The 22,023-nt window shown below is 49.1% G+C and overlaps 1 protein-coding gene across 3 annotated transcripts in view; it reads left to right on the top strand.

Annotated features, from left to right (window-relative positions):
• The window catches only part of PMEPA1 (prostate transmembrane protein, androgen induced 1), a 39,110-nt gene extending 18,818 nt beyond the window's left edge, over positions 1-20,292 (top strand). The window contains exons 3-5 of one of the 3 annotated variants that reach the window (XM_054274798.1): positions 13,640-13,794; positions 19,571-19,624; positions 19,712-20,292. In XM_054274798.1, the coding sequence (XP_054130773.1) occupies positions 13,640-13,794; positions 19,571-19,624; positions 19,712-20,269 (767 nt within the window). In that variant the 3' untranslated portion in view covers positions 20,270-20,292. The remainder of the gene's footprint in view (positions 1-13,639; positions 13,795-19,570; positions 19,625-19,711) is intronic. The other 2 variants (XM_054274801.1, XM_054274799.1) reach the window with 2 other exon arrangements.
• The last annotated feature ends 1,731 nt before the right edge of the window (positions 20,293-22,023 follow it).

Genomic DNA, 22,023 nt, shown 5'->3' with positions numbered 1-22,023 from the left:
TACCTTTCCTCCAGGAACAGTGAAACAAAAGGGTTTTGTTTAGCCCAGAATTCTGATCTGTGGGTTCCCAGGTTTGCCTGCAGCCCCACTCTGTGCTGGGTGTGCTCTGGGCAGCTGCTGCTGCCTGTGCTCCATGGCCAGGGTGTGGGATCACCCCTAATCACCCCTGGGGGCACATGGGGGTGTTTCCCCTCACTACTCTGCCAGGGATGTCCTTAACCCCCCCTGAATGCTCTCTCTCCTTTAATGCATCTTTTTAAGTACTGGGTAATAGTGTTTTCTTTCTGGCAGAGACAAACAAGGGCTTTTAATAGGTCTTTTATTTTCTCTTCGTGCAGTTCCCTGGCAGTAATCTGCCATTAGCTCCAGCATTTATTTGGGGTATTTATATTTTTATATGTGGGGACCTCAACACTGGGAAGCCAAGGGGTTTGATCAGGGTCACCCAAGAAATACGTGTTAAAGCTGGGACTTTTTCTGAACGCTGAGCTGACCTCTAGGCTTGGCAGAGAGGGAACATCTTGTTTGTCCCCTTTTAACTGAGCCAGACAGGGAAAGCAGAAAATCAAGGCTCTGTGGAAGGAAGCACATATTTCATTTTTGCTCTTTCCTGCCGGCAATCCGCGCAGGGCTGGGATGGCAGGATCTGCGTTCAGGAGCGTGAGGATGCTGCGTGCGGAACGCACGAAGGCAAAGGAAATAAAGGAAATCTGACGGGCTGCTTCACCTCCGCGGGTTCCAGCGGCGCTGGGAGGTGGAAGCTGCCCTGCAGACCCTGCAGACCGTGTGCTGAGGAGGAAGGGCAGGGTGGGCCGTGCCGTGCCGTGCCGTGCCGTGCCGTGCGTGCCCCCTCCCCGGCAGCGGTGCGGGCGCTGCAGCTGGGGCTGCCCCGCAGCGCCTCTGTGCCCGCCTTGTGTGAGCAGCCCCAGTGTGCCGGAGCACAATGCTCCCTTCACTCCCCGGCAGACTGGAGGTCTAGACGCTCTCCCTGCCTTTTGTTGTCAGGGTCACAGGTTAGGGAGCGTTCCCAGCTCCTTTTTCCCTGCGCCGATCGGGGGCCGCTGCCCGCACGGGGAGCTGCGCCGGGGCGCCCCTCCGGAGGCAGTCACCCCGCTACCCAAACACACTCAGACTTCACATTATTGTGGCAGCTCCCAGAGAGAAATGTGCTTTTGAAAGGCAGCCGGGATCACCCCCACTCCAGCTCTTGCCGGCACAGATGCTCAGCTGACACCAGCTAAATAGAAACCTTTTAGCTCTTGCCAGTAAGTCTGGAGCAAACTGCCAAAAAGCATCGAGGACCAAGACACAAAACCAAGTCAGGCCCGAGCAAAGTACTTGTAAAGGAAGGATGGAACTGATGTGTTCTGTCTCTTGATCTTTAGCACATGAGGTGCTTCAGTCTCGGGGTTGGTGTTGTTTTTTTTTTTTTCTAAATACAGTGGTGGCATTTTAAAGGTTTTCAGATAAAAAGTAATTCCCCTAGCAACAAAGGGAAGGTTTTTCCCTTAGTGCAGGCTTTTTTAAGCATTTCTGTAATTTTCCTTCCCCCTTAAAGACAAGTTTGCCTGAAGGAGACATTTTTAGTGGCTTTTAGACATATTTAGAGATGGAACTTTTACCTGTGATGTTTCCCTTGCCCCAGCCCACCCCTGTCAGCCTTGCCCTGGCTGCAGCCCCTTGTCTGGAGAAGGGAGGTGCAGAGGAGGAAATGGTTTGATAAAGAAGTTAGGAACAACTTTTTTCTTATTCCTGGCAAGCAGACATAACAAAAAAATTGGCAGGTTCATGCTTTTTAATATTGAATTAAAATCTATTAAATAGTCACAGGGAGCCAAAACCTGAAATTGCTGTTAGGCACTGCTCTTGGTGAAGTGAAATGCTTCTGGATCTGGCTCACTTCTGCATTTTGTGTGTGTGTGTTTGGATCATGTGTGAAGAATGAGTCTATGAAGCTCAGATAGAGGTTTTAAATAGCAATAATGCTGGCAGCTCTTTCTCCCTGAATCCAGGGCTATTATGTGTCTGGCTCTTGCCAACATGAATTGCAGAGGAAGTTCATGTGAACTCCGTGGCTGATTTGACAGCTGCACAGCCATGGTGGGTTCAAAGCCCAGGCACTGTTGAGCAGAAGTGGTGACTTTTCTGGTGTTCCTTCTTTTCAGAGGGTGAGGATGGACCAGGGGAGCCTGTTTCCCACCCCACTCCTGGCACAGGCAGGGACGGGCACATTGAGCAGTGGTGGCCCAGCTTCTTCCCCAAAGCTTTATCCGTGATCCAGATGCTTCCACTCTCAGGGGGATGTCACTGAATTGTGCTGCCTGGGGGACATGAGGGGGACACAGACCATCCCACCAGCAGTGGTGGAGACCACAGAGCCCCCAGATCTGTCCCTGTGGGAATCCTGATGCACCTGTGTGCAATGGGAGCAGTTTGGGGTTGATTCCTCTGCAAACCCGCAGTGCAGCGAATGGTGCTGCTCGTACGGGGCGTGGGGGGAAATAATGGTAAATTAAACTCTGTAAGGGAAGAAAAGCATCCAGCCCCATTCTTTACTGCTCATTTTGGTAATTTCTTCCAGATAACCTACACATCTGTGTCAGTGCAATTAAAGCAGAAATTCTGTCTAATGAACAGTTGTAGCCCTTGGGCTATTGCGGAATGAACAATGAAGTTGGAAACAGTCTTATTAAAATAATAATTAAGAAACAAGGGTTGGGAGACAGAGGGAGGTGCAGATGAGGTGGTGGTGGGATGTCACAGGGTGAGGAGCAGAGAGGAGCTGGATTCAGGCTGGTTCTGGACTGCCAGGGGTGGCTCCCACCGTGACCCTGCCTTGTGGAAGGGACTGGGCAGTGAATTGGGCACAGGGCTGGGCACAGGGCCATGCCAGGGACACTTGGCTGTGCCATGTCCCAGCACAGCGGTCTCAGGCCAGTCTTGCCCTGGGGTGGAAGTTTTGGCCTGCAGTGGCTGTGGCCTGGCCCTGTCACGGCAGCGTTTCCCCTCCTGTTCAGCAGATCAGTGATTTTGCCTGTGTATTTTATTTTGAGGTTTTTTGGTACTTCAACAATTGGTAAAGCTCAGAGAGGAAGGAGAGTGTTTCTTGTGTTAGACAGGATTATATTTTGTTTTACTTTTTTTCAGAAAACCATCCTTTCTCTGTAAAAAACCCAACACTCTGAACACCCACATAGTTTGCTTTAACTTTCTTTTCTTTTTTGCATTCCTGAGGACTGGGACTGAGCAGGCTCAGCTGTGTCAGTGATAGGGACTGGCCAGTTTTTTTCATGTGATACAGTTTATTCTTTTGTTTCTAAGTAAATAAAACAAAAAAATTCCTTTTCAGTGTTGTTAACCCTTGGGGTTATAATACTGTTTCTCCAGGAGTCATCATTTTATGCCAATAAATCAGTTAAAACTTGGAGCTGGCTTTTTCAAACTTAATACACTCCTATTTAGAAATGCATGTGCTGCAGAAAGCCACTGACATCTCAGATTAATAAAATAAATTAAAAAAAAAAAAAGCAAATGCCATAAAAAAAGAGGCCAGACAAATCCCACTGGAATGATACATTGGAATGATTTTAGTGGGATTTATATCTATGAGCTGTGGGGGTTTTGTGGTTTTTTTTCCTTTTGAAATGGTTGTGAACCAGAGTGATTACTTATCATTTTCATTTTAACTCCATCTGACAAATCGTTTTAGATGGAGAAAGCAATACTGCGTCTTTAAATGGCCACTCTGTCAGCGCATCTTGCAGGGCTTTAAATGCCCTTTGTTATCGCAGTCTAGACAGGACGCAGGCGGAATATTTGATATGTTATAAGGCAGAGATGTGACAAGGTTGAATTAATTTACTGGCTTATTTAAAGCTGAATTTCAAAACATTTTTCCTTACAAACTTGTTTTTTTTTTCTCTCCATCCTATATTTTTTTTTTTCCAAGTTCGTGCAGTATGTTTCAACTGTTTAGACTGGGAGAGGAGACATTGGCTTACTGCAGCCTGCAGTACTTTAATTGCCCTTTTTATGACTGTCTAGACATCATGCAGATGCATGTTTGTGGTGAGAAGACATTTCCCCCTCTGGTTATACGATAGTCTGAAACCTTTACATTGCCTATCTCCTTACCCCCTCTGCCTCGGAATGCGCTTTGCTCCCTCCATCCCTGAAAATCACTTTTTCCCTCAGTTTTATTTTTTTGAAGGACGCTTTCTTTCCCCGTTTTCCTGCTCTTTTCGCCATGCTGGTGTGCAGACGGAGGTGCAGGAGGGGATGGCTCTGGGTGTCCCCGCAGCCCTGTCCCCGCCGCGGGTGCGGGTCCCGTTCAGCGCGCACATCGGCGGGGCTTTCAATGGGTGCGGAGTTTTAGTTATGCAAATCGGTGCATTAATTAACCCCGTTGCTATAGCTACCGCTTTATTGTTAAACGCAGTGAAAAGGGGACAGGCTGTGTCCGTGGATAATCCTCCCGTCGGTGCTGTGCCCTCTCCCGCCCCGGTGCGGGGCAGCTGCCGCCCGCAGCCCGCAGCCCGGCGGGCAGGTGGCGGGGCCGGCGTGGGCCGGCCGGGGCTCCGCCGCCTCCCCCGAGCCCTTTGTGGGCGCTGACCCGCGGGTCGGCTCCCTGCAGCCCCCCTGCCCCGTGGATCTGGGGATGGGACGGGGTGCGGGACAATGGGGCGGCAGGAGGGACGCAGATGGGCCGGGATGGGGATGCTCGGGATGGCAGAGCACCCCAGGATGGGGATGGGGATGCTCGGGGGTGGCAGGGATCCCTGGGATGGGGATGCTCAGGGATGACAGGGATCCCTGGGATGGGGATGCTCGGGAATGGCAGGGATCCCTGGGATGGGGATGCTCAGGGATGGCAGGGATCCCTGGGATGGGCATGCTCAGGGAAGAGGCAAAGCACCCCAGGATGGGGGTAGGGATGCTTGGGGAAAGGGGCAGAGCACCCCGGGATAGGGATGGGGATGCTCAGGGATGCAGAGCACCCTGGGATGGGGATGCTTGGGAAGGACAGGGATCCCTGGGTTGGGGATGGTCGGGGATGCAGAGCACCCTGGGATGGGGATTTGGTTTCTTGGGGATTGCAGGGAACTCCAGGATGAGGATGTTCAGGAAGGGCAGGTGACCTCAGCCCTGTTCTTGGCCCCAAACCCCATCTGTGCCTGGCCTTTCTCTTTGTGTGCGCCCTAAAACCTGCACATGCAGAACCCCCCAGTGAAACAGACTTCCCAGCAGATCTGCTGTGGGAGGTAAAACCTTTCTCAGGCTGTTGCTGCAGCTGAGGTGGAAGTAAATTTATTACCTTTAATTTTGTCAGATTTGGGGCGGTTGTACTCACCTCCCCCATTCACTCTGCTGTGTGTGTGTATATATATATATATATAAAAAAATACAATTTTTTTTCACATCTCTGTGAGAGTGTGCACATGCATTCGCTCCCATCTGGTGGTAGCGACCAGTTCAGACCAGTTCAAGAACTGAATTTGAATCCTGCAGTGACCAGACACAGTGTGCCTTGTCTGGGCATTTGCATGCATTTTGCATATTTTCTCCCTGCAATGCATAATTTTGCCTGTAACTTAAGATTGTCCTTGTTCCCTGGGAGTAACTTGCCTTGTGAAAGGTCACTCCTGGCGAGCAGGAGCTGCAGAGTGGCACAGATGATAACTGGGTGCTTGGGAAGAGGCAGGGCAGGGAGTGTTTCCCGTTTTTTGGCCCTGGAGCGTGCTGAGGAAATCCGGTCGCAGTTGCAGCCCTGTCGTGACCCGTGTGGCTTTGGCCAGCTTGCTCAATCGGGGTTTCAACACCCGTCTGCGAGCCAGGGCAGCCCCTGTGGCACTGCTGCCCGGGGCTGCGTGTCCTGGAGCCCCTGGGGGAGCTGCAGCCTCGGGACAGGGGCACGGCAGGGTCCCAAAACCATTCCCAAATGTCACGGGGCTCCTTGGGGACGTGCTGGTTGATAAGGGAGGTGGTGTGAGGGAGCCATGCTGGTGTGGAGTAGAAATGCAGGAAGAGCACAGGTTACCCAGCTGTAATTTGGGGTGTTTTGTGGCTTTTCTGCACCTCAGTCATGTCCCTGAGCGGGGTGCTGGGTGTGAGCTGATGGGTGCCGTGCTTGTGGCAGCGAGGCACAGGCACTGCTGCTGTCTCTGTCTCACTTGAGGTGCCCCTGCAGGAGCACTGGTCCCACAGGACTTGCTGGGCACCGTGACAGGGGCTGGGTGCTGGCACTGGGGCACCTGGAGCTGCTCCGGGCTCTGACAGGGTCATGGCTGAGCACACTGGGAATTGACCAGTGGATGGTTTCCCCAAGAATAAGTGGAAATGGAAACTTTCTAGTGGACAGCCAGGGTGGAGAGATGCCTGGTGAAACGTGGTGTATCCAGCATTTGTTCAGCAGGCAGAGGCTGTGGTTGATGCTGATGGCATCCACAAACCCCCATCTGCACACCCCTGTGCCGTCCCCGCTGTGTCACACACAGAGCAGGACAGCCTGTGCCATCTCCCTGCCCTGCTGCTCCTTTCTGTGTGCACAGCAAGTGCAGCCTGCTGGCTCCTCGTGACCTGCAGCATTCAAGGCTCCCTGTTGTGCTGGGCTGGGTGACAAATGCGTCCCCCATTCCCGGGTGTCCCCGTGGCAGCAGGAGGAGGGAGCAGCTCTGTGATGCGGCGCAGGGGATGCAGCTGAGGGAGGCTGCAGGTGCCCTGTCAGCACCAGGCATCCCTTGCAGTGAGAGATAGGGCTGAGAGGAAGCTGGAATCAGAAACCCAATCCCTGTAATTGCCATTTGCTTTCTGGAGAGGGGGCAAAGCCCTCCCTGCGTGGAGCACTTGCTCTCCTTGGAGCGTCCGCGTCTGGCAATTTGTCTGTCGAAACAGATGTGGGCAGCGACAAACATCTATTTCTATAACTAGAAACAAATTTGGTAATTGCCTCTTTCAACAGGACTTGCTCAAGCAGGAAATGAAATTCCTAAATGGCAGTTAGCAAAAGTATTTATAGCTAAGTTCATAAATGAGATGTGCTTTCCTTTGTCATGAGTTTCTGCTGGGTGGAAGGAAAAAAAAACCTCTACAGTAGCAAGCCACATATTGATCAGGAGTGTTTCCAGGGTATACGAAAATACTTATTTATTAATGTGTTTATTTTTACTGGCTGTTAGAAATACCCCTGACAAACAAAACCTGTTTGGTCTTTCAGGGTCAGCTGGTGGGGTTTGATCCGGATATTGTGTGCTGTGTTTTTTCACTCATTATTTGGTAGATTTTTTTTTTTTTCTGATTCAGGCTATTTATGACTGCAGACGGTAAAATCTTGTTCTTGTGTCCCTCTCTCTTGGTGCTCTTGTTCAAAGGGTGGGTGATGTTCTGCCCTCCCCCCTGCCCAAACACCATCCAGGCCTGATGCATTGTGCTTCCTTTTGGGAAGCAGGAGGTGTTTTGGATCTGCTCAGCTTGGTGGGGGCCATGAGCCCTGCTCAACCTTTTCTAGTGAGCAAGCAAATTTACCTGTCTTTTAAGTGCAAAATCAAAATGACTTTATTCTTTTAATCCAGTTCAGCTGTTCTCACCCTGGGAGTAACTTCAAAAGCCGTGTACTCCTTCCAGTCATCTCGGCAGGCTGGGATCAGCCTGACTGTGTGTGAAATACCTCATCTAAAAACCCTGGAAAAGGGGAGGGTGGGAGAAGTAGGCAGAGAAAAGAGAGAAGGGGTTGGCATATGCAAGATTTCAGAGAGCTGGTGTGTCCCAAAGAACCTTGTTAGTTCTCACTGCTCTGAGGGAGCTGTTTCATGTCTCCAGGAGTTTCTCTAAACGAGTGTCCGGCTGACAGGTCTCTGCTCAGAGCCCAGAGCGTCCTGGCTGACAGAGCTGCTGACCCCAGCTCTCACATTTGCCATTTCCCTCTAAAAGCTGAGTTCTGCCATGCTGATCGTGCCCCTCTGGCCCTTGGATGTGTGTCCCATTCCTGCAGCTGCCACCAAGCTGGGTGAGCTCAGGAAGGTCACCTTCTGAAAACAGGCCCAGTGGTGCAGCCAGGAGAGTTGCTTTGGTTTTTAAGCACCAAAAAATGTTCTGAGGCCCAAGCAGTGTGATGTTTCTGTGACTATTAAGCATGAAATAAGGCTGTTTCCTTTAAAACAAACAAAAATGGGGGTGGGAGGATAAGGCCATCATTTGCCGGTGACTCAGAGGATGTGATGCTTGATTACCTGGGTGACATCTGAAAAAAAGAACTACATTAAACACAGTTACAGCCCAAAGCTTGGCACTATGAGCAGGACTTCTTGAGGCTCTATCCCCTTTTTTCCAGCAATGTTTTTATTTCAATTGGCTCCTTTTCTGAGTCTCCCTTGCTCCCTGCCCTCCTGCCCCATCTCAGCCTGTCCTCACTGGCTTGCAGGGCATCATTTCTGCTCGCTGCATCAGAATTGACTGTGCTGAGTCCAGAAATGAAGTTTAGCTGTTAACTGTACTGATGATGCGTGAAACAGGCCCAAAATGATCTCTTCCTAGCTGTCCTGCCTGTTGTCAGGCCTGATCCTGCTTCCTTTGGTGTTGCTGCAGCTTCAAGGTGCTGCCAGTCAGTGCCAGCAGCACTATCAATATTGAGATCAAATTCTGGATCCTCCTCTGCTCCCTCGTAAACAAACACAATTGTTGACAGTCTGATTGGCCCTTCTATCTGGTTTTATGGGGGTATTAGAAGACAAATGTAGCAGATGCTAATACAAAAATAGTGCAGTAATGACTTTGCCTGCTCTGATTGTTTCTGTGATGACCCAGCAGATGAGCGAGGGTGAGTAATCTGCCATCTGAAGTTCTTTGTTCTTTCATCTCTTCTCTTCTCTGCTGTCCACAGCCTCTGAAAGGGAGAACACTCTTTAACGAGTGTATATGTGTATGTGTAAAAATGTGTAAGAGTGTGTGAGAGAGTTTGTAAGAGAGAGTGTGTGAGTGTGTTAAGAATGTGTAACTCTGTGTGTGTTAAGAGTGTGAGGTTTTTAACTTTTTTCCTTAGGGGTTATGGCTAGTGCAGCTACATTTCTTCATCTTAGCCGTTTTCTCCTGTGTAATTTCACTTTTTCTTGTCACTTCTTACACGATACACAATTCCAGTACCTACAGAAATTGTAATTGAAGCTCAGGGATGACTGGTTTGACCTGCAGATGTGTGTTATACCTGGCTGAAAGCACAGGTCATCTTGGCTGGGACCTTGCCTCTAAGCTGTTCTGTCCACCTGTAAATGATAGCTGGAGTGTCTGGAATGATTGCAGCAAAATACAGGTTTTGGTTTGGGGTTTTTTTTCCTCCTTTATACTTGTGGTGGTTTGGAGAGTTTGTCTTCTGCAGAGATACTCTGTGTGGAAGGAAGGGCATTAATAAAGTTTATAGGAAGCGTTTTATGAACTGAAATGTAGCTGTAAAAGGCAAGGCAATGCATTTAAAGTGTAACCCAGCCTCACCTCCCCTGCGGCTGTAAGGGTGCTCCCAGCATCACCATCGACTCAAATCACTCTCTCTCCTTGTAAATATATTAATTAATTTGAACCTGTGGGTGCCAGTATTTTGTGGGTGCCAGTGTTCTGTTTGTAAGGACTCGGGGAAGCTCCCAGGTGCTCCTTCCTGCAGCATCTCCTGTGGAGCTGTGAGCAGGGTCTGCAGTGTGGCCAGCGCTCAGTGAGGGACCCACACATAAATCCAGAAATCTGAGACACTCCAGAGCTTCATGGGCCTGGTGACTGGGCAGCAGGGTGGGCAGTGTGACCGTGTTCACAGGGGTACAAGGATGAGGGAAGAGACAAGGATCTGACTCCATGTTTCAGAAGGCTGATTTATTATTTTATGATATATATTATATTAAAACAATGCTAAAAGAATAGAAGAAAGGATTTCATCGGAAGGCTAGCTAAGAATAGAAAAAGAAGGAATGAATAAGAAAGGCTTGTGTGTCAGACACTGTGATTGGCCATTAATTAGGAACAACCACATGAGACCAATCCCAGATGCACCTGTTGCATTCCACAGCAGCAGATAACCATTGTTTACATTTTGTTCCTGAGGCCTCTCAGCTTCTCAGGAGGAAAAATCCCAAGGAAAGGATTTCCCATAAAAGATGTCTGTGACAGGGCAGCAAGGGCATGAGCTTCCTGTAAATACAGGGGAGTGGAGTGCACAGCTTTGGAAGCGCACAGTGCCCATCACTCATTCACACATCTCCACAGCCCCCTTGTCCGAGGCCATGCGTGGCTTGAAGTGGCAAGTGAGCAGTGAAGACGAGGAATGGGAGGTGACAGTTGCTCTCCTTGGTCACGAACAGCCCGTTTTGGGGCGCTGAGGGGAAGTGCTGACTTGCAGAAGGGCGGCACGCACGGCGCCCGGCTCCCGGAGCTGCCGCGTCTAGACGGAAAACACGGAAAAGCAGGTTGTGTCACTTCAATGTGATGTCTGAACCTGTTAGTTTGAAACGTATTCTGGAATAAAAATTATGCAAAATTAAATTAGTGTGACCTTGCTTTGCATTTGGAGGCGGAATATGCCCATCTTGTAAAGCCTAGTGCATTTATAACACTTCCCTTGGGGAAAATTACAGAGAGAAATGGAATGAGGTCTCTTCTAATTGAAAAGTGACAATGATTAGGAAGCCAAATACAAAATGTGTTGAGTATTTTTTTTCTTGTTTTGTTGTGTGTGTGTTTTTAAGAATACCAGTAGAATTATAAATTATGTGCTTTGCAGTTTGGCTTGTTTTTCATTCCCCAAAGGCTTTTTATTAGCATAGCAGCTGAATTGCACTTGTATAATAGCATATTAACTCAAACTTTGGGTTTTTAATGATCTTTCTTCATTAGTTTGACTGAGCTGCTTGGATAAAAATCTTACTGAGCACATCCAGCTTTCCAGTGTGTTGGGTTTGTTTTCCCTTCTGCAGAAAAGAAGCCCATGAAGACAAGTTAAAACAGAGGGAGAGCTGGCAGAAACTTTGGTGCCTCGAGTGGATATGAGTCTCTTGAAACATGAAAAGCACAAATTGAGTGTGTGTGTGTGTGGGGGGGGGGGGTGGTTTGTTTGGTTTGACTTTTATTTTATTTTTTCCAAAGGCCAGATTGGGCAACCTGAGTGTTCTTGGGATTAAAGCAGGATGGGTTTGCTCCTGGGCATGGTAAGGCTGGGCTGCTGCTCAGAGCCTGGGCTTGGGGTAGGGATGGGGCAGGAGGAGCATCCCAGCTGGAAAGCAGCATCCCCTTTGTTCTGGTGATCATCCTGTGCCGCCTCTGCCTGTAATCCCCAGTTACAGCAGTCCCAGGGCACTGAGCATGGATGGGACACTGGTGTGTTGTCCCAGATGCTGATGGAATTCCCATCCTTTCTTCTGCTTCAGGCTCTGCTGGTTCTGTGTCTGTGTGTGCAGGAATTCTGGTTTAGGTCATTTGTAAGTGACACATCTTGTGTGTTCCTTCCTGGGAAGGAATTTCCTGGGCCAAAACTTCACCTGTGTCACTGAAGCACCAGGACCAATTTAGCAAGGTTTGGTTCATTTGAGGCATCTCTTGTCCTAGGAAAGGAACTTTCCTTTATTACTACTCTGGCCTTGTTTTTCTTTAGAAATATAACCCCTTTTAACAGAAAAGGAAGTTTTCCATCACCAGCTTCATTTATACTTTTTCTTGTGTTTTCTTACCATGGCCAAAGCACATGCTGCATTTTGAGGCCAAAGTGACTCATCTTCTTAAAAACATTTAGGGTTTTTTTTTTTTTTGCTTACTTTTTTCTTTTCCATAATGATTTGTGCAAGAGATGGGCCCTGTTCCAGCCAGTTCCTCCAGCACAGGGGCAGCTTTTGGGTCCCACAGATGAGCTGTGCTGCTTTGGGGCTGGATCAAATTTATGGGATTTGGATTTCTTCCATGGTGTTCCTCTCACAGTGGCACTGGGCGACTAGTTAGGGTTGATGTGAAAGACCCAGAGCTTATCTAGCATTTTTAAGGCACAACTCCTGCACAATGTTTGGCTTTTAATCCCTCTCCTCCCACCCTGTGTGTGACCTTCTAGAGGAGAGGCAGCTGCGTTTTAGGGGTGCTGGAAGGACCTGGGCTCACAGTCCCTCATCCATCCAGCTTCAAGTGCCAGATAAGGCTCCTGCTTTCAAGGCATAATTCTGTTTTCTGCAGGCAGTGGGCAGAGCTGGTGGAGCATTTTGGGCAGTGGCAGAAATAGCTGCTGTTTAGCAGAAAAAGCTCCAAGGTAACTGGCAGCGCTCACCACCTGGACTGTTTTCTTGACATTTATTTGCTTTTACTGGCACTCAAATGCCACCTGTCGGGAGAAAACTTTCCATTAAAAAAAAAACAACAACAAAAAACCTAATAAATTTGCCTGACTCAGCAGAAGCCACCCCAGCTGGTATGAGTGAGTGGTGCCCTTTGAGGTTTTATGGGCCCTGCTGTGTGTCTGCAGATATATATGTGTGTGTCTGTATAGATTAAATATAGATGGCAGCATCCATGATAGCTTAGGGCACGGCTTTCCCAAACTGGATTTTATAGCTGTCGCTGCTGAGAAGCAAACAAGCTGTAAATCCCCAGAATGATTGAATTTTGCTGTCTGGCCCCTCCTTTGTGCTGGGCACTGGAGTTGCTGCTGCCCAGTCCTGGCCACTGCTGGCCTGAAGGGGAATGGGGGGAGTGACTGAGCAGTTTGGGAATGGCATGTACTCCCTGGGCACCAAATTCATGGAAATAATGACCCAGCACAATGTTTGCCTCCAGTGCTCAATTTTCCTAAGCCTCAGAGAGGTGTGAGGAATTATTTCCTTAGGAAATTTTAGGAGCGACTCCTCGCTGCCTCCTGCCAAGTGTCTGCAGAGTTAACAGGATAGTCTGTTGTTTGCTTGTTGTGTTTGTTTGGAGGGGTTTTGGCAGTTTTCCTTCCTGCCAGTTGAAGCCACTCAAGCTGCCGCTGTCAGCTGGCCGAGCCCTGAGCTGTCTGGAGCTGTGGGATGTGGCCCTGTGGCAGAGCATGGCACCCGTCTGGCGTCTCACCCCAAGGCAGGAGCTCTGCCCCCCTGCTTCTGCTTCCTCTGGTGGGTGGGCAGCCTGGGAAACGGGGGCTGCCACTGCCTGCTGTGCCGGGCTGTCCCCTGGGCCACCCCTGTCTGACCCTGGGACAGAGGGGATGTGCAGGGATGTGCCGAGGCTCAGTCCTGGCCTCCCCAGAGGAAAGAGTAGTGGTGATGGGAAGAGAACTGCAGAAATTTAGCTGAACTGTGTCATTAGGGTGAATTCTGTTGGTTCATGGCTCTACAGCCCCAAGAGAGGCACGTGAGGCACTGGGATGCTCCTGGCTTTGTGACACCCAGGAGATCTTTGGGAAGTCCAGTCTGTGCTGTAGCCAGGACACTTTGAAGTGTAGATTGTCTGCAAAGATCCCTCCTGGAGACTCTTCTGTGACACTGAAAAGTGAATGGATGAGGTTTTTGTGGGCTCAGGGCACACAGAGCCCACGTGTGAAGCTGTGGCAGGAAGGGTGCAGCGCTGTCAGTGTTGTCTCAGCCACTTCAGTTGTTCTTGTGCTCATTACCTGCTGCTGTTCCTGACGGCTCAAATCTGTCTGTCTCTCTTGCAGCGGAGCTGGAGTTTGTACAGATAATCATAATCGTGGTGGTGATGATGGTGATGGTGGTGGTGATCACGTGCCTGCTGAACCACTACAAGCTCTCTGCGCGCTCCTTCATCAGCCGGCACAGCCAGGGCAGGCGGCGCGACGAGAACCTCTCCTCAGTAAGTCACACCCTGCTCTTCAGCCACACAGGCCAGGTTGTGTTTGCCCTTGGCATCATCTGTCTCTGTTTTGGGGGTGAGGGGGCATTTTAGGGGTGCCTCTGGCTCTTCAGGGTGCTGTGTGTATGGACAGCCATAGCCTCTGCCTTTGCCTTGAGCTTTGCAATTTGGATTTTACATTAGTGAAGTGACTGCACGAGGCTGTTATTGGCATGTCCTGCTCCTGAAACCACCACCCCCAGCTGGTTCATCTGCCTTGGTTTAGCAGTCCCAAACTACCCAGTCCTTTGGCTCCAGTTAGTCTCAAGTGTCTGTATAAAAACTTCCTGCCTGCCCTGCAGAGAGCAGGAAATCCTGAGTAATTTGCTCCAGTTTTCACCAGTGCTGCTGCCATCACTGCAGTGGAAGGGGCAGAAATCACTTGTCAGCCAGACCAGCAGAGATCTCTCCAAGGGGATGTGTGAGAGGCTCTCTTAACCCAGGCTCCCAGCTCCATAAAAGCCTGAGGAGAAATGTGTGAATTGTACCTCTGACAGGGATTTGAGGGCAAACCTCAGCAGCCTCAAGGCAGATGTTGGTTCACGCAGTTTCCTCAAATGTAGTGGCTCAGAGAGACTTAGAAGGATGTATAGAGAAAAGACATCACATTTTCTTGGAGGGTGAGCATGTACTGTTCACTTGTGCCTCCCTGGCTTTGTCTTCAGTGCAGGGATGTCTTGTACAGACATTCTCTTTTTTAGCATTCACCCTGAAGGGTCTCAGAGCCCTTTAAATGGGGCTCCCTCAAGGTCACTGCTGCCTGCCCCCTCCTCTGCAGGCTGGACACACCACTGGTGCTGTGTGCTGCTCTGTGTTGGGGCTGTGCTCCCCTGAATCAAATCTATACTTGCTGCAGGAAAAAGATTGAATACAGAGATTGCTCAGGGGTCTTTTCTTCTATTTTTCCATTTTCTTTCCTCTATTATTTTTTTTGAGAGGGATATCTAAGACGTTTCACTAAGCCATCCTTCAGTGCAGTTGCAGGCTGCCCAGGGCTGTCCCTCGTAGCTGCTGTTTTGTCACACACCACACACAGCAGAGGTCCCTTCTTGGTCCCTTCTTGGCTGCTTTTTGAGGGGGGTGCCCCGTGGGAAGGAGTGCTGTGCCGACCCCAGCCCCATTAACCCCTTGTTGTGTGGGCTGTGAGCACTGGGCTGTGATCCCAGCTCAGGATCTGTCCCTGCTGCAGTGGGATGGAGTGCTGGGAATGCCTGATCCCACGGGATGCTGATCCCACGTTAAAGCAGCTGGTGTGAGGGTGGAGATGGCTCAGGCACCTCCTGCTTTGGGGCTCAGAGCCCAGCTCCCCACACACATCCCAGCTCCACCCGGAAATCTTGTGTTCCTCTTACGGTCCCGTGCACCCACTGCCAGCAGCAGCAGGGTGTGGGCATCCGAGCACATGAGTTATTAAAAATAGCAGAAACATTGTTTGCCCATTTTCACATTCTTTCACTGTATCATCATGTCCAGAATGCTTTACCTGCACCGTGCCAAATGTGTAGTTTTGCATTTTCTAAGTTCAGCTCAAGCCCTCTTTATTTTAATACAGTAATTTGTGTTCTTAAGTGGCCTGCTTTTTGTTTTCTTTAAAAAGAGTTCAGAAGGGTAACATAGAAATAAAAGAGAAAATCACATGGAGATTGACCAAAAATTTCAGATTAAATAAAAAATTGACTCTTTATAAAACAATTCCTTTTTCCCCTTTATTGTTTTTTTATATTTTAAATTTTTCCAAGCCAAAATTTCCAACCATTTTGTTGGCTCATCTCTGTTACTTATTCAGACACATCAGTGATTAAATGGCTTTCCAGCAGTGTTTGACCTCTGTGCATCTGCTCAACCCCAGTGAGGATGTGGAGTCTTCCAAACCTTTTTTGGAGCTAAGCAGAGAAATAGGAATGTATAATTTTGGGGTTTTTTTACATTTTTCCCATCTTTATGGTTGTTCCCCATCTCCTGCCCTGTCCATGCTGTGTGTGCAGCACTGCTGGAGTGGGAAGCTCGTTACAGGGGATCCAGCATAATAAACACCTTAAAGGCAGCACCTTTCGTGTCTGTCAGTGGAAAACAGTCTGAAGGAGGGCTGGAGCCTGGCAGGCAGAGGCCACGCTGGGCTGGATGCTGGTTGATGCAATCCATTAAACTTGCACTGAACTTTTTAAATCCCAAACTTCATTTTGGTGTCGTGACCGCAGACGGGCACCGGAGCTGCATTCGCGCTTTTCATCTGCTGAAATATTAAAGCAGTTCATCCCATGGTCAGGGTGCTGCTGGGGCTGCTGGAGTTGTCCTTTTTTGTTGCTGCAGCTCAAAAATTACAGCTGAAGGAGAAATTAATTTCCCTAAAGGGTTTTTTAATGCGGCTCTCACTGGCAAGCAGTTTTTGTATTGCTTCGTGCGTTTCTCCATCACCGTTCTTGCTGTACTTAAACTCTTGTCTCCTCATGACAAGCACTTTTTATTTTCCAGAACTAAGGATATTTAAGAAATGTTTCTAATAACTTTTCTCCTTTTAGAATGGCACTTTCTCTGCACCTTTGTGACAGTGGTATCCCACTCCCCCAAGAAACAGTACCTTTGTGTCCCCCAAAATAGAAAATGAGTCTTCCTGAAGGCTCAGAGACTTAATCTGCACCATGCAGCTTTACAGGGAAAATTCTCTGACATCACTAAAACAAGTAGTTCTAAAAAAAGTTGAAGATTGATGTCTAAAAAGACATTTTAAAGTAATTTTAGGTTCTGCAGCAAGTCCTGCAATACTTGAGGAGGCTTTTACAGCTGTGTTGCTCCCAAGACAGCAGAATCTCACCTTTCATTTCAGAAACCTGTGGCTTTCTAGGCTGTTCATTGTTGAGATGGATTCAAGTCCTAAATATTCTGAAAATCAGAGGTGGGTGAGGAGAGGCTGAGGATCTGCAGTGATGTTGCTCCTGCAGTTTTGCTTGGCTCAGTGGGGCTGTGGAGCCATCCCAGGCCAAAGTAAAGGCTAAAAGCAGGGATGTATCCTGTCCTGAGGCTTTGCCCTCCTCTGTCTACTGATTTCCAGCACTTTTAATCTTGCTGGGGGGTTTTTAGGGCAGCTGAGCTGCTCCCCAGATGGGTTCATGGTAGTGTGTGAGGCAGAGGTTGGTTTTGGGGAGCACTGGGTGCCTGTGGTGGATCACCCATGGGCACAGGAGTCCTGGGAGAGGTGGTTAATAATGGCTGCAGAAAATGGGGCTCCTGTCTGCTCCTCCTCTCTCTGCTCATCCCATTTAATGCTCTTTCTGCTACTCTTGCATCCACGTGTTGCCCAGGGCATCATTCCTGGACCTCATCTGTACAAACAGATGATTATGTGTGAGCCAAAGCTTTGATTCCAAACACATGGGCAGGATCTTGGTGAGGCTGTGGCTGCCTGGGCACCCGGGGTAGGGCATGTTTGGGGTGGAGCAGCCCTGCCCATCCCCTGCCCACAGCAGGATGCCCCAGCTGAGCCTGGCAGGGCTGGGAAGCACCAGGAATCTCAGCAGCTACCCTCGTGGGAGCTGGCTGACATCACTCCCGGGAAAGGGGGGAGCAGATGGGATATTGCCATGGCGCTGCCCACTGCCAAGTTAAATATAAAGCATCTAGCAGAAGGCAGCGGGGTACTCGCTGCTCAGGAAGTCTGCCACGGGGGCACGGCAAAGTAAACACACTTTTGGGAGTGCTTCCCGCTCCTGCCCACTGCTGTGGTGTCCTTTGGGATGAGGTGACAGGCTGGCAGTGCCTGTGGTGGCTCTGGAAATCCTCCCCGGGCCCTTTGGTGTCAGTTGGAGGTGAGGATTTGTCCTGTGGCACATGCAGTTCCTCTTGGATCGTTTGGCTGCTGGGGGAGATCGACTGCAGACTCTCCCTGCAGGCAAGAAATGCGTGTAAAATGGACCAGACTAAACAGTCCGTGCCTGTGTAAACAATTGCATGGAGGAGTGCCGAGGTCTGCAGTGAAACAGGGTTGTCCTGCTCGGGAAGGGCCATGGGGCTGCAGCTCAGCCAGCACATGGCTCAGCTGTGGCCAGGGAGCTGCTGGCATTGTGACATTCACCTCTGCTCCTGAAGGTGCTCCTCAAAACCCCTTGGAGAAGGGGGAAGGCTCTGGGCAGTCTCATTTCCATTTAAATCACTGTTTTCCTTGCACTGGCACCAGCCCTGCCCCGAGGTTTGTGTGCAGAGCTCAGCTTCAAAACCCAGAACCTGATGGATTCACTGTGTACCTGATACCACGTCCTATGCCAAAGGAGAAAATACATTCCAGCAGTGGGGAAAAATGAGAAGACAGGAGGGTGGGGGATATAATGGGCGATTTCTCTGGAGATTTTAATGTGGTGCTGGTGCTGTGTTTGGGGCAGGTGGAGATATAGGAGTTCTCATAGGAGGAAGGTGTGTGGTTTCCTCAGAGCAGCCTCTCAGTGCAACATTTAAAAGGAAAAATGGGGTTTCTTTTTCCCTTGGCATTTTTTTTCCCACTGGTGCTAAATACTTCTGCCTGTGCCTGGCTTACTAGTGCCAGAACTGGAGATTCACCTGCAAGGAGCTGGGAAGTTCCAAGTTATAATTACAAGCCTTCTGGCTGTTTTCCTCCAGCTCTGCCTGCCAGAGGGATGTTGCTATATGTGAATATTAGCAATATTTAAATATTGCAGTTCCTAAGGCAAAAAAGTCTGGGGTGAACTGTGCGTGCTCAGAGTATCACCAGCAGATGGGAGGAACCTTTGTTTGTTTGTTTTGATCATGAATTGTAAACTAGTCTCAGAGTTTGGGGGAAATTGTGGCTTCACCTTGCCTGGGGTTGTTGGCACTGAGGTTTGGATCTCAGGATCAGGGTGATGCTTGCAGTGTAAGAAAGCCTCTGCACTGCATTCCCTCAGTCTATTTAAGTCAAGGACCACTTACTCTTTGGGAAAAAATACTCTGAAACCATCCTGTTGCTACAGAGTTTTTTTCTTTTTGTTTTTTTTTTAGCCAAATCAAAATTAGTCTTAACATTTGGTTATTCACTTATTATCTTTATTTTCCCATGATGTCCGTGGTTGTGAGCATCAGAATGTGGGTGTGAGGGGTTTTTTTTGGTTTGGTTTTTTTCCTTGTGGTTTTTTTTTTTTTTTTTTTTTTAATCTTGTCATTATTTCATGGAGCATTTTTTGATGTCTTGTGAATCACCCACGGCTCATGGATCACAAATTGAAAAATACTCCTCTGGCATGTTTGAACCAGGGAAAGAACCATGCTGGGGGTGTGGGGGTGGCAGGGGGGAAGTCTGCACATGGGAGAGGGCTGTTTGGTAGTGCTGTTCTCATCATTCATTCTGCAAACCATCCATTAAATGGAGATGGAGGTGCAAGGGGAGGGAAGTTTTGCTCGGAAGGGGTGTTTTCAGTGGCCATGTGGTGACTCTGGAGCAGGTACCACACGCTGCCCAGCACACACGGTTGCTGTTGGAGATGCTGGTTGGGGTTGGTGCAGGAGGGCAGGAACGCATTGGTGGCAGTGTCTTCTCCAGGTGACTCCTGTTTGCAGCAGGAGCTTACACCCCTGGCATCACTGACCCACACGATGCCCAGCACACACGATCGCTGTTGGAGATGCTGGTTGGGGTTGGTGCAGGAGGGCAGGAACGCATTGGTGGCAGTGTCCTCCAGGTGACTCCTGTTTGCAGCAGGAGCTTACACCCCTGGCATCACTCACCCTGGCCTCTCTTTCCTTTCCCACGCAGGAGGGAAGCCTGTGGCCTTCGGAAAGCACCGTGTCGGGGACCGGCATAAGCGAGGTGAGAGCGCTGCCCGTCCCGCTGTCCCGCTGTGCCCCAGCACCTCCCGCCTCTCACCCCTCTCCTCTCCTGTCCTGTCCCTTCCAGCAGCAGATCTACACCCCGCGGCCCAGCGAGCGCCTGGCAGTGCCCTCCTTCCTGCAGAGGGACCGCTTCAACCGGTTCCAGCCCACGTACCCGTACCTGCAGCACGAGATCGACCTGCCGCCCACCATCTCGCTGTCGGACGGCGAGGAGCCGCCGCCCTACCAGGGACCCTGCACGCTGCAGCTGCGCGACCCCGAGCAGCAGATGGAGCTCAACAGGGAGTCCGTGCGCGCGCCCCCAAACAGAACCATCTTCGACAGTGACTTGATAGATAACTCCGTGTTTGGGGGGCCGTGCCCCCCCAGCAGTAACTCTGGCATCAGCGCCACCTGCTACGGCAGCAGCGGCAGGATGGAGGGGCCGCCGCCGACCTACAGCGAGGTGATCGGCCACTACCCCGGCTCCACCTTCTACCAGCACCAGCAGAACAACAGCGGCGTGCCCCCCATCTTGGAGGGCAGCAGACTCCATCCCTCACAGATCAATGGCCTTGAGAGCACAACGACGACGACGGCGTGGAACAAAGAGAAAGAGAAACAAAAAGGGCACCCCTTTTAAAAAAAAAAAAAAAAAAAGAAAAAAAAAAGGAAAAGTGAAAAAAAAAAAAGGCAAGAAAGTAAATGAAACACTCTGCACTTCTCGTTAAAAGAAAAAGGAGAGAGAGAGAGTTGAGGAAGATGAGCAAAGAAAAAAAAAAAGAAGCCCTTCCCCATCTCTCCGTGTATAAATATTTACTTGTTATGTCTGGTCTGAATGCACAAGCCTACCAAGCTTGCAAAAACATTTCTTTATTGAGCTGTGTCTAGACGTTTAAAAAGGAAAAAAAAATTCAACTGTAGTATTTTTTTTTGTTTGTTTCTAGTTGGGCTGTGTGTGAATGCTTTTTTTTTTGTTTGATTATTTCACTTATCTTTAAAAACAAAATATTTGCACAAAAACCATTTTGTTTAAAGATCTGCAATATAAATATATAAATATATATTAAAAATAAGAGAAAGTGTATGTGTAAGGAGCAGGAGTATTTTTGTATTAGAAGAGGCCTATTCAAAAAAAAAAGTTGTTTTCTGAACTAGAAGAAAAATGGCAATTTTTTGAGTGCCAACTCAAAAAGCATGTATTACATTGTAAAAAAACAAAAAACAAAAAAAAATCAAAAGCAGGGGTTTAGAGTTATTTATATAAATGTTGAAATTTTGCACTATTTTTTAATATAAATATGTCAGTGCTTGTGTTGGTCAAAGCCTCTATCATGTCTACCATGAACCTGTTAAGGGATCTATGTGGAAGTGAAGAACAAAGTAGCTGGAAGGGGAGGAGGATCGCTGGAGTGGAGATGCCAGCCCTGGGAGGAGCGGTGAGCGAGACTGCAGCTTATGCAAATCCTTAATTTCCAGAGTCCCTGCGCGTGGCCGCCGACAGCCACGGCTTTTATACATTCCCTACAAAGCAAGAGGAGTTGGTGTGTGTCTGTCTGTCATCCGGTAGGATTATTGGAGTAACAAGGTAAAATGAAAACTCCCTGCTTCCCGCAGTCAGGAATGACTGAAGCAGGCAAAAATTACTTGATTTTTTTCTTTTTTTTTTTTCTTTTTTTTTTCTTTTTTTTTTTTTTTTTGGACAACCTCTAACTTTTTGGAGGGGAGGGTGGTGGGGGTTGAGAATAAACTTCTGTGTCTGAAGGAACAAAAGTGTTTTTTGGTTTATTTCTTTCCATGTTCAACTGAAGGGCCCTGCTGGAGCCAAAGCGGTGGTTGTGGAAGTCGATGTGAGGAACTGGTAAAGCACCCACTGGCTGCCCTTCAGCTGGGTTTAAATGTCTCGTTGAAAGGACGAGGTGGAAAGTGTGGTGGTGGTGGTGGTGAACATCATTTTCATTTTGTTTCAACCTCCCAAACCACAGTTTGGGATGAACGGGCGCAGCCGTGTCCCGCGGCGCCGCCATCCCTGGTTGTCGCTATTTTTGACGTTTGTTATCCAGCTAAAGAGGCACCAGGTACAGTAGATGGAAATGAATCTGCTCCTGTGTTGTATTAATTAAAGGCTACAAAAATAACGCTTAAGGCTTTAGAAGCAACCCCCCTTACCTCTTCTGGGACATCCTTCCCCCCAGGTCCCGCTGCCCTCCCGCCGCCGGGCGCTGCGCGCGGTTAATTTCTCTCGGTTTGGAAGCGCTTTGTCTTGCTCTGCTCTTGTTTACATTTTCTGTCACCTCGGTGTCTGGTAGGGGCCTCACCCTCGTGGTGAATCGGTAGGTGACTGAGTGAGTGAGTGGGGAACCTGAGAGAGCGAGGGGAGAAGGCAAAAGGGAGAGA

This window comes from Melozone crissalis, unplaced genomic scaffold, assembly GCF_028551555.1.
Source record: "Melozone crissalis strain CALT ecotype California unplaced genomic scaffold, PUWL_Pcris_2 ptg000017l_1, whole genome shotgun sequence".
Lineage (NCBI taxonomy): Eukaryota > Metazoa > Chordata > Aves > Passeriformes > Passerellidae > Melozone > Melozone crissalis.
Note: the sequence above shows the minus strand (reverse complement) of the source record. Positions and strands in the feature narration are given on the sequence as shown.